This window comes from Piliocolobus tephrosceles, chromosome 3 (genome assembly GCF_002776525.5).
Source record: "Piliocolobus tephrosceles isolate RC106 chromosome 3, ASM277652v3, whole genome shotgun sequence".
NCBI lineage: Eukaryota > Metazoa > Chordata > Mammalia > Primates > Cercopithecidae > Piliocolobus > Piliocolobus tephrosceles.
Window position 1 is genome coordinate 60291632 of NC_045436.1, and position 14732 is coordinate 60306363.

General features: G+C 35.3%; 1 protein-coding gene across 4 annotated transcripts in view; it reads left to right on the forward strand.

Annotated features, from left to right (window-relative positions):
* Positions 1–14732, forward strand: part of SCLT1 (sodium channel and clathrin linker 1) — a 226361-nt gene that overhangs the window by 57766 nt on the left and 153863 nt on the right. For 3 of the 4 annotated variants that reach the window (XM_023217595.3, XM_023217596.3, XM_023217597.3), the window contains exons 3-5: positions 3326–3384; positions 3920–3992; positions 8337–8392. In XM_023217595.3, coding sequence (XP_023073363.2) covers positions 3326–3384; positions 3920–3992; positions 8337–8392 — 188 coding nt within the window. Of the gene's footprint in view, positions 1–3325; positions 3385–3919; positions 3993–7224; positions 8233–8336; positions 8393–14732 lie in introns of those variants that run through there. The other variant, XM_023217598.3, reaches the window with a different exon arrangement.

Genomic DNA, 14732 nt, shown 5'->3' on the forward strand with positions numbered 1-14732 from the left:
TTCCTTTCCATGTTTAGAGCTTCCTTCAGGGTCTCTTGTAAGGCAGGCCTGGTGGTGACAAAATCTCTAAGCATTTGCTTATCTGTAAAGGATTTTATTTCTCCTTCACTGATGAAACTTAGTTTGGCTGGATATGAAATTCTGGGCTTAAAATTCTTTTCTTTAAGAACATTGAATATTGGCCCCCACTCTCTTCTGGCTTGTAGAGTTTCTGCCGAGAGGTCTGCTGTTAGTCTGATGGGCTTCCCTTTGTGGGTAACCCGACCTTTCTCTCTGGCTGCCCTTAAGATTTTTTCCTTCATTTCAACTTTGGTGAATCTGGCAATTATGTGTCTTGGAGTTGCTCTTCTGGAGGAGTATCTTTGTGGTGTTCTCTGTATTTCCTGAATTTGAATGTTGGCCTGCCCTACTAGGTTGGGGAAGTTCTCCTGGATGATATCCTGAAGAGTGTTTTCCAGCTTGGTTCCATTTTCCCCCTCAGTTTCAGGCACCCCAGTCAGGCATAGATTTGGTGTTTTTACATAATCCCATACTTCTTGCAGGCTTTGTTCATTTCTTTTTCTTCTTTTTTCTTTTGGTTTCTCTTCTCGCTTCATTTCATTTATTTGATCCTCAATCGCTGATACTCTTTCTTCCAGTTGATCAAGTTGGTTACTGAAGCTTGTGGATTTGTCACGTATTTCTCATGTCATGGTTTTCATCTCTGTCATTTCATTTATGACCTTCTCTGCATTAATTCATCTAGCTATCAATTCTTCCACTCTTTTTTCAAGATTTTTAGTTTCTTTGCGCTGGGTACGTAATTCCTCCTTTAGCTCTGAGAAGTTTGATGGACTGAAGCCTTCTTCTCTCATCTCGTCAAAGTCATTCTCTGACCAGCTTTGATCCGTTGCTGGTGATGATCTGCGCTCCTTTGCAGGGGGAGATGCGCTCTTATTTTTTGAATTTCCAGCTTTTTTTCTGCCCTGCTTCTTCCCCATCTTTGTGGTTTTATCTGCTTCTGGTCTTTGATGATGGTTATGTACTGATGGGGTTTTGGTATAGGTGTTCTTCCTGTTTGATAGTTTTCCTTCTAATAGTCAGGACCTTCAGCTGTAGGTCTGTTGGAGATTGCTTGAGGTCCACTCCAGACGCTGTTTGCCTGGGTATCAGCAGCAGAGGTTGCAGAAGATAGAATATTGCTGAACAGTGAGTGTACCTGTCTGATTCTTACTTTGGAAGCTTCCTCTCAGGGGTGTACTCCACCCTGCGAGGTGTGGGGTGTCAGACTGCCCCTAGTGGTGGATGTCTCCCAGTTAGGCTACTCAGGCAGTCTGTCCCTTCTCAGATCTCAACCTCCGTGTTGGGAGATCCACTGCTCTCTTCAAAGCTGTCAGAGTCGTTCGGGTCTGCACAGGCCTCTGCTGCTTCCCCTGTTGTTTTTTAGCTGTGCCCTGTCCCCAGAGGTGGAGTCTACAGAGACAGGCAGGTTTCCTTGAGCTGCTGTGAGCTCCCACCCAGTTCGAGCTTCCCAGCGGCTTTGTTTACCTACTTAAGCCTCAGCAATGGCGGGCGCCCCTCCCCCAGCCTCGCTGCTGCCTTGTGTTTAGATCGCAGACTGCTGTGCTAGCAATGAGGGAGGCTCCGTGGCCGTGGGACCCTCCCGGCCAGGTGTGGGTATAGTCTCCTGGTGTGCCCGTTTGCTTAAAGCGCAGTATTGGGGTGGGAATTACTCGATTTTCCAGGTGTTGTGTGTCTCAGTTCGCCTGGCTAGGAAAAGGGATTCCCTTCCCCCTTGCGCTTCCCAGGTGAGGCAATGCCTCCCCCTGCTTCAGCTCTCCTTGGTCGGGCTGCAGCAGCTGACCAGCACCGATTGTCCCGCACTCCCGAGTGAGATGACCCCAGTACCTCAGTTGAAAGTGCAGAAATCACCGGTCTTTTGTGTCCCTCGCGCCGGGAGTTGGAGACTGGAGCTGTTCCTATTCGGCCATCTTGCTCTGCCCATCTCGCTATAGGTCTTTTAACTTTGCTTATGGTGTCTTTAGTTGTATAGAAGTTTTAAATTTGGATGTTGTAAAATGTGTCAGTCTTTCCATTTATAGGTTTTGCTCCTGGTGTCTTCCAGCTAACAAATGTAATTTGAGCAAAAAAGTATGGCAGGCGCTGCTTGAGATATTTGCAAACAAAACAGACAAAAATATCTGCATTTGTGAAGTTAAGAAAACATTGTCTAACTCAAGGTCAATAATTATTTCTTGCCATAATTGTTAAAATTTTAACAACATTTGGATTTTTATCTATATTTTTCCATTTAGTATGTGCTAGAATCTAATTTTGTTTTGTTATCCAGTACTATTTGTTGGATAGCAGTACTGTGTCCATTCGATTTTAATTCCTCTTATTTTATATACCACATACCTATAAATGCTTGAATCTATTTCTGGGTTTGTTATACTGTTGAGTTTGTTACTGTACCTATAGCATACTGTTTAAATTGCTGTAGCATTGTGGTGTTTTGCTATGTAGTAAGCCAAGTTGCCAAGTTCTTCTCTTTCTTTTTTCTTTTCCTTTTTTTTTTTTTTTGGTGAGATTATCTTGGCTAATTTTTCACACTTACTCTTTCATGGAACTTTTATAAATTATTCTATTGGAACTTCATTTTTGAGTGCAATGAAGTTGTAGTGAATTTTAGAGAGCTGACATACTCAAAATATTGACCGTTGCACCCATAGATGAATGCTATAGTACCATGTTTGTTTAGATTTCCTTTTATATCTTTTAGTAATGCTAATTTTCTCAATAAGCTCCTGTACCATTTTTTGTTTGCTTTATTCTCCAGATATTATATGTCATAGTAGTGAATAGGATTTTTTATTTTACATTTTCAAATCATTGCTGATATTTGAAAAAGCTAGTAATTTTTTTTCAAGTGTTCATTTTCTGTCTGGTGACTTTTAGTGTATTCTCTTACTAGTTCTAATAATTGGTAGATTATACTGAGTTTTTAGGTAAATGGCCAAATTGTTTGTAGACAATAATAGCCTTGCATCTTGCTTTTCAACCTTTAAATTGTAATTGATGTAGATTTCTGGCAGATATTTTTATCGAATTAAGAAAAGTTCCTCAAATTTCTAATTTGCCAATGGTTTTTATTATGCATGGGTATTAAATTTACCAAATGCTTTTTAATATAAATTGAGATTATTATTTTTTCTTTTTCTCTCATTATGAATGACAAATAGATTTTCTAAGGTCATGAAAATTTAATTGCATTTAATATTAAATCACTATCAATTTTGGCTAGAATGATGTGAGGACACATTTTAAGATGCACATTCTCTTATAGAAAGCTGTCTGCCAAGGAGAAGGAGACGACACATTTGAAAACCTAGTGTTTGACCAAAGGTAAAGTATTAACCAGACTAATATCATTTTCTTAGTTATATTTAATTATTATTAAAGTAATTCTTTTAGTATCAGGAATGTTTGTTTCATGGTCTGCTGTTATTAAACTTAAATGCTTTGTTCTTGAATTGACAAGAAAAAGCAAGTATTACAGGGCCTACAAAATTAGTTCTCAGACAGGAATGATTTTATCCCTGTTTCCCCAGGAGATATTTGGCAATGTCTAGAAACATTTTTGCTTGTCACTACTGTGGAAAGTGAGGCTGCTGCTGTCATCTAATGGGTAGAGGCCAAGGATTCTGTTAAACATCCTTCAATGTACAGATTAGCCACTCCACAACAAAGAATTTTTCAGTCCAAAGTATTAATTGTGCAAATATTTAAAACTCCTGGTTTTGGAAAAAAGGGCAAAGTTTTGATTTCATGAGTAGACTAAACATAAAATTTTTATGTATAATTTATTTCACTTGCTATATATTTATTAAACTAGATGGAACAGAATATGCTATATTTTTATTGTCTTTTTTTTTTTTAGCTTTTTAGCTTCTCTTATAACTGAGTATGATAAACATCTAGGAGAACTAAATGGACAGCTGAAATATTATCAGGTATGAAATCATAGTTATGAGGCTTTTATAATATTTCATTATGAAAATAAAAAGTAAAATAGACTCCCTCTTTTTAAAAAGACATTGATGAGAAAGAGAATACTTGCTGTAACTAACCAATTGGTGGCCCTCTGTAAATGTGTATGAATGTATGTATGTGTATATGTTTGTTTAAAGATTCTCTTCTAGCTGGGTGCAGTGACTCACGCCTGTAATCCCAGCACTTTGGGAGGCTGAGACAGGAAGATCATTTGTGCCTAGGAGCTTGAGACCAACCTGGGTAACATAATGAGACTCATCTCTTTTTTTTTCTTTTTCTTTCTTTTTTTTTTTTTTTTTTTGGAGATGGAATCTCACTCTGTTGCCAGCCTGGAGTGCAGTGGTGCGATCTTGGATCATTGCAACCTCTAACTCCCTGGTTCAAGCTATTCTCCTGCCTCAGTCTCCCGAGTAGCTGGGATTACAGGCATGAGCCACTGTGCCCAGGTAATTTTTGTGTTTTTAGTAGAGATGGGGTTTCACCATGTTGGCCAGGATGGTCTTGATCTCCTGACCTGGTGATCCACCTGCGTTGGCCTCCCAAAGTGCTGGGATTAAGTTAGCTGGGTGTGGTGGTATGCACCTGTGGTCCTAGCTGCTCAGAAGGCTGAAGTAAGAGAATTGCTTGAGCCTGGGAGGTCGAGGCTTTAGTGAGCTGTGGTCAAGCCACTGCACTCCAGCCTAGGCAACAGAACTGGACCTTGTCTCAAAGAAAATAAATATTCTCTTCAGTTTTGTCTTTTAATTCAGTGTTTCCTTGCTCTTGCTGTCTTGCATAAGATATTTCTTAGGTGCTTAGAAGAATCTCTTAATCTCATTATTGTTTGCTTACATCTCTCTATTTTTAACCTAAAACTGTCTCTCATCCTTTCAGACCTTCCTCCTTACTTCATTCTATCTGCATTTCCCATTACTTGCAGAATGGATTATCATTTTGGGTCCCAGGGCTTATGGAGAACTGAAATAATAGCACAAAATTGTTTAGGGTACAATTTGAGTTTCAATGAGCTACATGTTTAGAATATACCTAATATTTATAATGTGTTTCTTTGATCTGAAAATGTCTTTTAACGTTTTCCCCTAAAATTTTGACCTTTCTGATACTGTGATAACCATATAATAGAAGTATTTCTTAAATAGAACTTATATGTCTCAAGCTAAGCCTATCAGGAGGCAATGACCTCTCTTTATTAGAGCTTGAATATACTCATGATTGTATTTGGTTTAGATACCAATTCCTGGATAAATACAGTTGTAGCAAGGGTGGCAGAGTTGGCTTTCATTAATGCAAATAGAAGAGAGTATAATGACTTTATATTAAAACACCCTGGCCAAGTGTGGTGGCTCACATCTGTAATCCCAGCACTTTGGGAGGACAATGTACGGAGATCCCTTGAGGTCAGGAGTTTGAGACCAGCCTGGCCAACATAATGAATTTCCGTCTCTACTAAAAATACAAAAATTAGCCAGGTATGGTGCCATACACCTGTAATCCCAGCTACTCGGCAGGCTGAGGCAGGAGAAATCACTTGAACCCAGGAGGCAGAGGCTGCAGTGAGCCGAGATGGTGCCACCACACTCCAGCCTGGGCAACAGAGTGAGACTCTGTCTCAAAAAAATAAATAAATAAAATATAGTAAAGCAGCCCCTGAGACTGATTTCCTCAGAATGGGGCCGTGTATGTGGCAGACACTAAGCACTTTCTCCCTTACTTCCTTTTCTTTCTATGCATGGACATTAAGGAATCCTACTGTATACTTTCAAGTGTAGCACATAGTAGGCCCTTAAATATTTAATAAATGATTAAATGCCAGGATTTATGGGAATAAGATGATTAGAGCTAGCTTAATAAGCCCTTACTTATCAATTAATGCATTGATATCTAGCTTTACTAAAAGAACACATAATGCTTCCAATTGCTAAAAATAAAATTAGGTTCTTTCACTGCATTTGAAATTATGTACGCTTTCATTTCCAAGGTTATTTCTCAAATACATAAACGTACAAAGTTGTCCTCTAGACCCAAATATCAAATAAAAGCATTTCATTAAAATTATAGTGTCTTTTATCATAAAGTCTTTCTGGTCTTTACTGTGTATTTCTTAGCCTGTAGTCATTTAAATTTAGGACAAGCATAGTAATGTCTTTTAATCTTCCTAGCTGACAATTAAAGAGCAACGGAAAGCTCTCTTTTGCACAGATGATATTTTCCTTTTGTTTTCAGGAGTAGTGAATTTAAAGTTTGTGCTGAATTTACTCTTTCTAAATTCCTATAATAACATATTATGTACTTCGGTTGTTATAACATAGGATAGCTAATTATCTTGAAATTAAATTCTTTTAAATTTTTTATAATCTGATTCATATATTTCTTTAATCAGCTATTTTACTAAGATGTTTTAAGTTTGTTTTTCCATTTTGCATTCTTTACCGCCAGAGGGTGATCACTGAATTAATTACAAGAGAGAAATAAACTGTGCTAGAAAGCCTTAGAGTTTTTGATGATAAAAATAATTGCTCCTTCTTTTAGAGAAAAAAAAATGTTGACATCTAAGAATGGTTGCTCAGATAGATGTGATTGATTAGAAGTACTAGTTCTTATGACTTATTGACCTAGTCAAAAAAAAAAGTCAAAAAAAACTTATCTCCAAAGCAGGAAAAGTAGCACTGCAATTCTCTATATGGACGATTTTTTGCCAGAAAATATAAATAAAGGGAAAAATTTGATGATGTGAGAAATACTGTGTGGATTTCACTTCCTTCCAAATGTAAATATTTTGAAATATTTTACAGTAAGGAATTTATAGTGAGAGTGTTACAATCCATCTTTAGTCTTAGCTAATGAGTATATATCTTACATAATTGTTTAAGAGTAATAAACATTCTTTAAGATGCACTGATAGTTTTGCAACTTTTAAAGATGAGTTTATTGGCTGCAGTGGGCTGTGATCATGCTCTCGAGAACACTCCAGCTTAAGAGACAGAGTGAGACGCCATCTCAGGGGAAAAAAAAATTATTAAAAAATTATAAAATCAAGATAATTGCTACAGTAAATCCAAACCTCTTGCCATGGCATTCTCAAAACCCTGTACCTGTCTTTCCAATTTTATCTCTCACTGTATCGGTCCATATATGGTCAGTGCTCAATTATCTGGTAGTGAATTAATTCATGTTGGTTTAATTGTGTTTCAGGCATAACGGGGACCTTGGAAAAGTTCACCTTTCAAACCAAATTTATAGTTAGCATTCACTATTCTGATCTCCTAGACCAAGCTGCCTTGATCTTCTCTGGTTGAAAGGGAAAGAAAAAGGCTTGGAGAACTGCTTGTTCCACCTGTCCCTTGTGAAGGTGTACTCCAGGATAAGCTTCTCTCCTTTAGCCTAGGAAGCACAATCAAGACTAATACACAATCATGAAATTGATTACAGTTTTAAGTGAGATTTTGCATGCTTTTACATATAAATTCAGGGTATTTTTTTCGGGGGGTGTGTGTGTATGCTTTCCACTTTCTCATTCACACTTACTGAGAGTTTACTTATTTTTTTGCTATTTTGCTTTTACTCATATTTTCACCAATTTTAAATGCTCTTTCTTTTTCTTTTGAAATCCTAACATCTTTTTACTCCTTCAGAGAGCATTAATCAGACCTTCATTTAATTCCCTTTCTAGTGTGCATTTTATTCTTCCTTGTATTTTAGTTAGGTGTTTTTTTTTTTTTTTAAACCATCTTTCCTACTATTTTTCAATGAGCATGTCTGTTTACCTTAACAGCCTTGTATGGTACAGAGAGTTTAGATAGTTAATGAAGGTGGTGAATCAGAGACTGAATGAATGACTGCTAAAAAAGACCTCCATTTTCTTCTTGCTGTTAACATTTTACCTTTTGAAATACTAGAAAAATACACATGCTTATATGGGCTTCACTAAACTGAGGTGAATTAACTAAGATATATATTCAAGATACAGGAACCATCTGGTATTTGTTATAGTGACATACTCCGGAATATCTTTCATCTGTTTTTCACAGCTACAAGTCATAGGAATTACATTTATAAATATTTCCCACTGTGTTACATAAAATCTTTCTATTTTATTTATATTTTATTTAAAATGAATGTTTTATTGTATTCTGTTTATTAGTAAACTATCCATATTAATTATCACTTTGTTAGAAATAAAGAATAAGTCTTTCTAATCTGACACTAGACCAGTGTCAGAATCTGATTGCTTACGTGAGTGGTCTACTTAATGGAGAGCTGATTGTCTGGAAAATGTATTGCGAAACCATATTTTATTCTTTCAGAAACAAGTGGGTGAGATGAAACTACAGCTTGAAAATGTCATCAAGGAAAATGAAAGGTAAATCAATTAACTATTGGTTTTATCTTTTATTGTCTTAGGTAACTTTTATTTTTGTTATTTGATATTTGATAGCTATAATATTAATAGTTAAGAATGTGGACTCTGGGGCCTGATTTTTCTGTTTGACTCCTAGCTCAATTACTTGTTAGCCATATGACCCTGGACAGGTTACTTCCCTTTCTGTTTTAGTGTCCTCTTCTATAAATCAGATATGATAGAACCTATTTCATAGGGCTGACTGTAAGGGATAAAGTAAGTACTTGGAGTAGGGGACAAAATAAGCACCTTACAAATACTAGCAATCAATAATGTAGTATATAATATATATGTATATTGGAAAACATTGATAAAATGAAAACTTCTCAACATACCACTCAGCTTGAGTGTTAAAATGTTGCCAATACTGGTGCATCTATCCATGATTTTCTTCCATTTCCCATCCTTCTCTTTCTCTCTGCCAGAGATAAACACTATCTTGAATTTTGTGTTTATTATTCCCTTGCTTTTACAGTTTTTTTATAGGTATGTGTATCTCCAAGCAATATACTTTTTAATTTTATATTTTTAAAGACTGTATAAAAATGGTATCTAGTGTTCTAGGACTTTTTTATTCAATAACACAAGTGTAAGAGTTTCAAGGAAGGAAGTTGCTGAATTATAGGTTATGTGAATAGCAATTTTGCAATATAATATCAACTTAATTTCCAAAATAGCTATACCAATTTACACTCTTACCAGTGATATTTATGAGTTTATATTGATCCATATCTTTTAATATCTGTAGCTCTTGTTAAGCTCTTGTTAAGTTTTAATATGCATTTTCCTGAATACTAATATTGTTGACTTTTTTTTTTTGAGACGGAGTCTTGCTCTGTCTCCCAGGCTGGAGTGCAGTGGTGCGATCTCTACTCAGTGCAAGCTCCGCCTCCTGGGTTCGTGCCATTCTCCTGCCTCAGCCTCCCAAGTAGCTGGTACAGGTGCCTGCCACCATGCCCAGCTAATTTTTTTGTATTTTCAGTGGAGACGGGGATTCACCGTGTTAGCCAGGATGGTCTCAATCTCCTGACCTCATGATCTGCCCGCCTCAGCCTGCCATTGTTGACCATTTATATGTTTATTTACCTGTGTGGTTTTCTTTTCTCATAAAATGCTTGTTCATATATTTTCCCCATTTCTACTTACCTTTTTCTTATTAAATTGTCAAAGTGCATTATGTGATCTGTATTCTGAAAATTTGTTGATGTGCCAGTCAGTCTCAACGCAGTAAACAATAACCATTCTAGAAATTTCAAACAATAAAGGATTTAATTCACTTACAGTTAAGTGCTACTAAATCATTGGTTTTACAGTTACACCTCAGAGACTATAATCCTGAGGTCAGGAATTTATGGTGCTACCACCATCCCTATTACTACCATGGCAGCATCGTTTCCATAAAGCTGCAGACTTGATATTGGAAAAAGGACCATATGATATTGACTACAAGAGACATTTTTGTCTATCCAGTTTTATGTACCAGCCACTATATCAACAGAAAAATGATCTCAGCTCACTTCTGCCTTCTATATCTCCCTTCAATGCCTCTCACTGGTAAAATTTTAATCTTATCCACAACTTCAGCTGCAAGACATCTGGACAATGTAGTTTGAGACTTTTTGCCCCTGGGACGGAGGCCAGAATATAGAAGGGGACAGAAATAAATAATTAGTGCCAGTGGTTCATAGAACACATTCGATAATAGGTGTTTCAAATCTGTATTCCCAGAATGTGGTGTGTTTGATTAACAGAATTTTTTTTCTTTTTTTTTTTTTAACTTAAAGTATTTGAATCTCTCACTCTTCTCCTGTGGTTATTATTCTTTGTATCTCCCGTAAGAAGTCCTTTCTCAGCCTAACATCATAGAGATCTTCTCTTATGTTTGCTTCTAAAAAATGTTTAAAGCTTTTCCATACCAAGTTTCTTAACTTTAGCCCATAAAATTCATATAACTGGACTGAAATCTGATACATCTTTTTTTGTTGACTTTTAACTAAATATCCAAAGTTTTTTTAGTTCTAAATTTATTCAAAACATGGGCTCTTTTAAAGTTTGACATTCTTTTATTGTATTCTATATTATACAGTAATTTTATTTTTATTTTAATTGCATTTATTTTAGTGTAGCTATATTTGAATTAATACACGCCGTTCCTTAAAATTACGTAGCACACCCATGGAATTGTCTTGCCCTTGGCTATTTCATGATTTTCTCTTCCTTGTATTTTCCATTAGTTTTCTTTCCTTCTAATTTCCAAAACCTTCACATATTTAAGCTGTCAGTGTTTACTGAAGTGCAAAATAAAGTAAATCTTTTAATTGGGCTTTTGGTTTTTCTCATTTATTTTTGTTTTTTTCCCATGGGAAATTTTTTTTAACCTTAATATTTTATAATTTACTCTTCTTTTCCAAAATACTTATTAAGCAGGAATATTCTCTTCCTAGTAAAGAATATTATAAAGATTTCTGAATCACCAATATACTTAGATAAAGCTTGTATATTAATGTGCTTAGAATAGACAAGGTGTTTTATGGTTGAGATAATCATTTAATTGTTTCCTATATTGGACTTTATATTATTCCTTTCATATCCAGGTCTTTTGAAGCCAATCTTTAAAATCTGCCTTCACCTATTTAACGGTAATGCAGTCACGTCTCATGAATATGTTTATTCCTAGTACAATAAGAAAGTGTAAAAAAATGGATTCTAAGTTTATTAAAGACACTTTTGGTAACTTGATAGTGTTAATCAGGTTTTAAAGTGAACTCTACTGATTATGTCATTAGGACAACATCCTACTTTTAATTATATGTTGCAGCTAAGGACTACAAAATCAAAAGAATGTATTATTTTTAAGGAAAATACCTTAAATAAATATACATGGACAGGTCTAAATAATGGAAGCTAGTAATGACGTGGATTATGTAAAAGTATACAATTTCACATTACTGAATTTTGGAAAAATTTTAATACTTACATTTGTATATCAGAGTATATTATCTGAGAATTTACTACAAATAAGAAATAATAAAGTCATTTTGTAAAACTCAGACTGAGGAAAAAGTAAAAAAAATACATATTATTATTATTAGTATTCTCCCTTCCATTTTGAAATCCTTGAAATGTATTTCATGTTGAGATTATAGAGGTTTTTGTTTTGTTTTGCTTTGTCTTGTTTCTTTCTCAATACTATTTTTTCCTCCCCTCATAACTTTCCAGAGGAAGGAAATTGAGTAAGATAATTGAATAAATGAATGAATACATGTACAGCATTTTCTGATACTAAGTAAAACAAAGTAAATTGTATTGTTGTCATTTTTTTATTTTACTATTGAGGGTATGGAAGACATCATCTGTTGCCAGTACAAGAGCTGTTTTTTTCCTTCATGCATAGTCACATAACCCTAATTTTGTTCCAGTGGCAACGTGCTCAGGGAAGATGAGCTTCTTCCACAACCTGAGATAATAAATCATTGACCTAAACCAGTTTTTATGTCTTTTTGCCAGGAATTGGCTTGGAAGTGGACATGTGACCTAGTTTTAGCCAGTGACATATAAAGGAAAGTCTCTTGTGGAGCTTCTGAAAAAGCTTTTTCTCTCTGATAAGAGGAGAGAGGACAAAAAGAAAGCTTTCCCCTTTTCCTGCTCCCTGTCGTTTTAGAAAGTGATGTGTGAAGCTGCTATAGCCATTTTTAAACTATGTGTGTAGGTATCAGCAACATGAGAAGATTAGAAGAGAAACATGAGGAAACCTTTGCAAAGTCCTTAAATGATATTATTGAGCTGCTGAAGCAAATCTGGAACTGTATACCTTCCAAGTTAATATTAGGTGAAGTAAGAAAATAGTCATTCACAACTGTTGAGTGATTACTAAATGTCAGGCACCATTTAAGGCTTTGAGATACATTAGTGAATAAAATAGACAGAAATAGCTATTCTCATTTATTTGTTGGGTGTTTTATTACTTATAGCCAAAGTGTGCTGATAAAGAGATTTAATTACATCTGTCAGGGGTTCACAAACTGTAGCTTGTGGGTCAAATCTGGCCTGCCACATCTTTTTATAAATAAAATGTATTGGATGACAGCCATGCTTAGTCATTTAAATCTTGTCAACGGCTGCTTTGTTTTATGTGCCTATGAAGTTGAATAGTGGTGACAGAGATTGAATGGCTCACAAAACCTAAAATATTTATATACTCTCTGGTCCTTTACATAAAAAGTTTACTAATCCCTGATACATGGAATGTTCTTTCACTGCAGAATCTCTTAAACTAGTCTTTAACAGTCACTAAAAAGTTTTTTTGAAATTTAAAACTATCTGAAGATATTTAGGCATATTTATATATAGCTTTAGAACACAGACACGTAAAACTTCAACAAGATTATAAAGTTAGTATTTAGTATAAAAGTAGTTAGTATACGAATCTAGTATGTAGTAATATTTGGCATCTTATTTTTTATTTTCTGATAGCCTGATATTTGTTTTTTTTACATTACAACTAAATATGATACAGATTTAAATAGCATTATACAATAGAATTATTTTAAAAACATTTTTATTGATGTGCTTTCATAATTTGACTAATGATAATCAATGGTAAGATATTAAATTTGATTTTACTTTCCCTAATTATGCCATTCAAGTGTGCTGACAATAGCCTATGAATACAGTATAGTAAATATTTATTATCTATTTGAAATTTGGGAAGGAGTTCATGTATATATTTACAAAAACAATAATAAAGCCATTATTTTTCAATGCTAGCCCAGAAAAAGATATTCTCCTCCCTTCATATTGATTTGTTTATAGAATTTCGGAAGATGTGATGTAAATGCTTTTCCTATTCTTGAGTGAAAAAGAGAAAAGAAATCTCTGGGATGACATGATCAACATCACTATGCTGGCACTACTCAAGGTCATTACACTGTGAAGAAGACTATTCCCCAAAGCCCGCCAGAATCCTGTCTGCCTAAGCTTTAATCGTGAAGTTTTAAGTATTTATTTTTAATAATCTCATGAAAAGCCAAAACTAACCTGGTTTCTCTGTGTGTCTTGGTTTATAATTGAGTTTATGTTTTTGTATTTATGTATGTATAGACCTCTCATCAAACTTCATTTTGTTACTAGTCTTAAGTCACTCTGACCTTACATTGGCTTCTTTAAACATGGTAAACTAGTTTCAACCTGAGGACCTTTTACCTGTTTCTTCTGCCTTGAATGTGTTTCTCCAGAGCTGCACAGAACTGGACTTTTCCCTTCATCCAGTCTCTTATCAGGGAGGCATTCCTAAGTACATTATCTAGCCCTGCTCTTTCCAGCCCCTCCCCTCTTTCATTTTTCTATTATCCAATTTTATTTTATTCATAGTACCTTATTACTACTTGAATTTTTTTTTTTTTTTTTTTTTTACTTTTAAGTTCTGGGATACATGTGCAGAACATGCAGGTTTGTTACATAGGTATACGTGTGCCATGGTGGTTTGCTGCACCCATAAACCCATCATCCAGGTTTTAAGCCCCACATGCATTAGGTATTTGTCCTAATGCTTTGTCTCCCCTTGCCCCCCAGCCCCCAATAGGCCCCAATGTGTGATGTTCCCCTCCCTGTTGTCCATGTGTTTTCATTGTTCATCTCCCACCTATGAGTGAGAACATGCAGTGTTTGGTTTTCTGTTCCTGCATTTGTTTGTTTTAAGAATGGTGACTTCCAGCTTCATCCATGTCCCTGCAAAAGACATGAACTCATTCCTTTTTATGGCTGCATAGTATTCCGTGGTGTATATGTGCCACATTTTCTTTATCCAGTCTATCATTGATGGACATTTGGGTTGGTTCCAAGTCTTTGCTATTGTAAATAGTGCTTCAATAAACATATGTGTGCATATGTCTTGATAGTAGAATAATTTATAATTTTTGGGGTGTATACACAGTAATGGGATTGCTGGATCAAATGGAATTTCTGGTATTATATCCTTGAGGAATTGCCACACTGTCTTCCACAATGGTTGAACTAATTTACACTATCACCAACAGTGTAAAAGCATTCCTATTTCTCCACAGCCTCACCAGCATCTGTTGTTTCCTGACTTTTTAATGATCACCATTCTAACTGGTGTGAGATGGTATCTCATTGTGGCTCTGATTTGCATTTCTCTAATGACCAGTGATGATGAGCTTTTTTTCATATGTTTGTTGTCTGCGTAAATATCTTCTTTTGAGAAGTGTCTGTTCTTATCCTTCACCCACTTTTTGATGGGGTTGTTTGTTTTTTTCTTGTAAATTTGTTTAAGTTCCTTGTA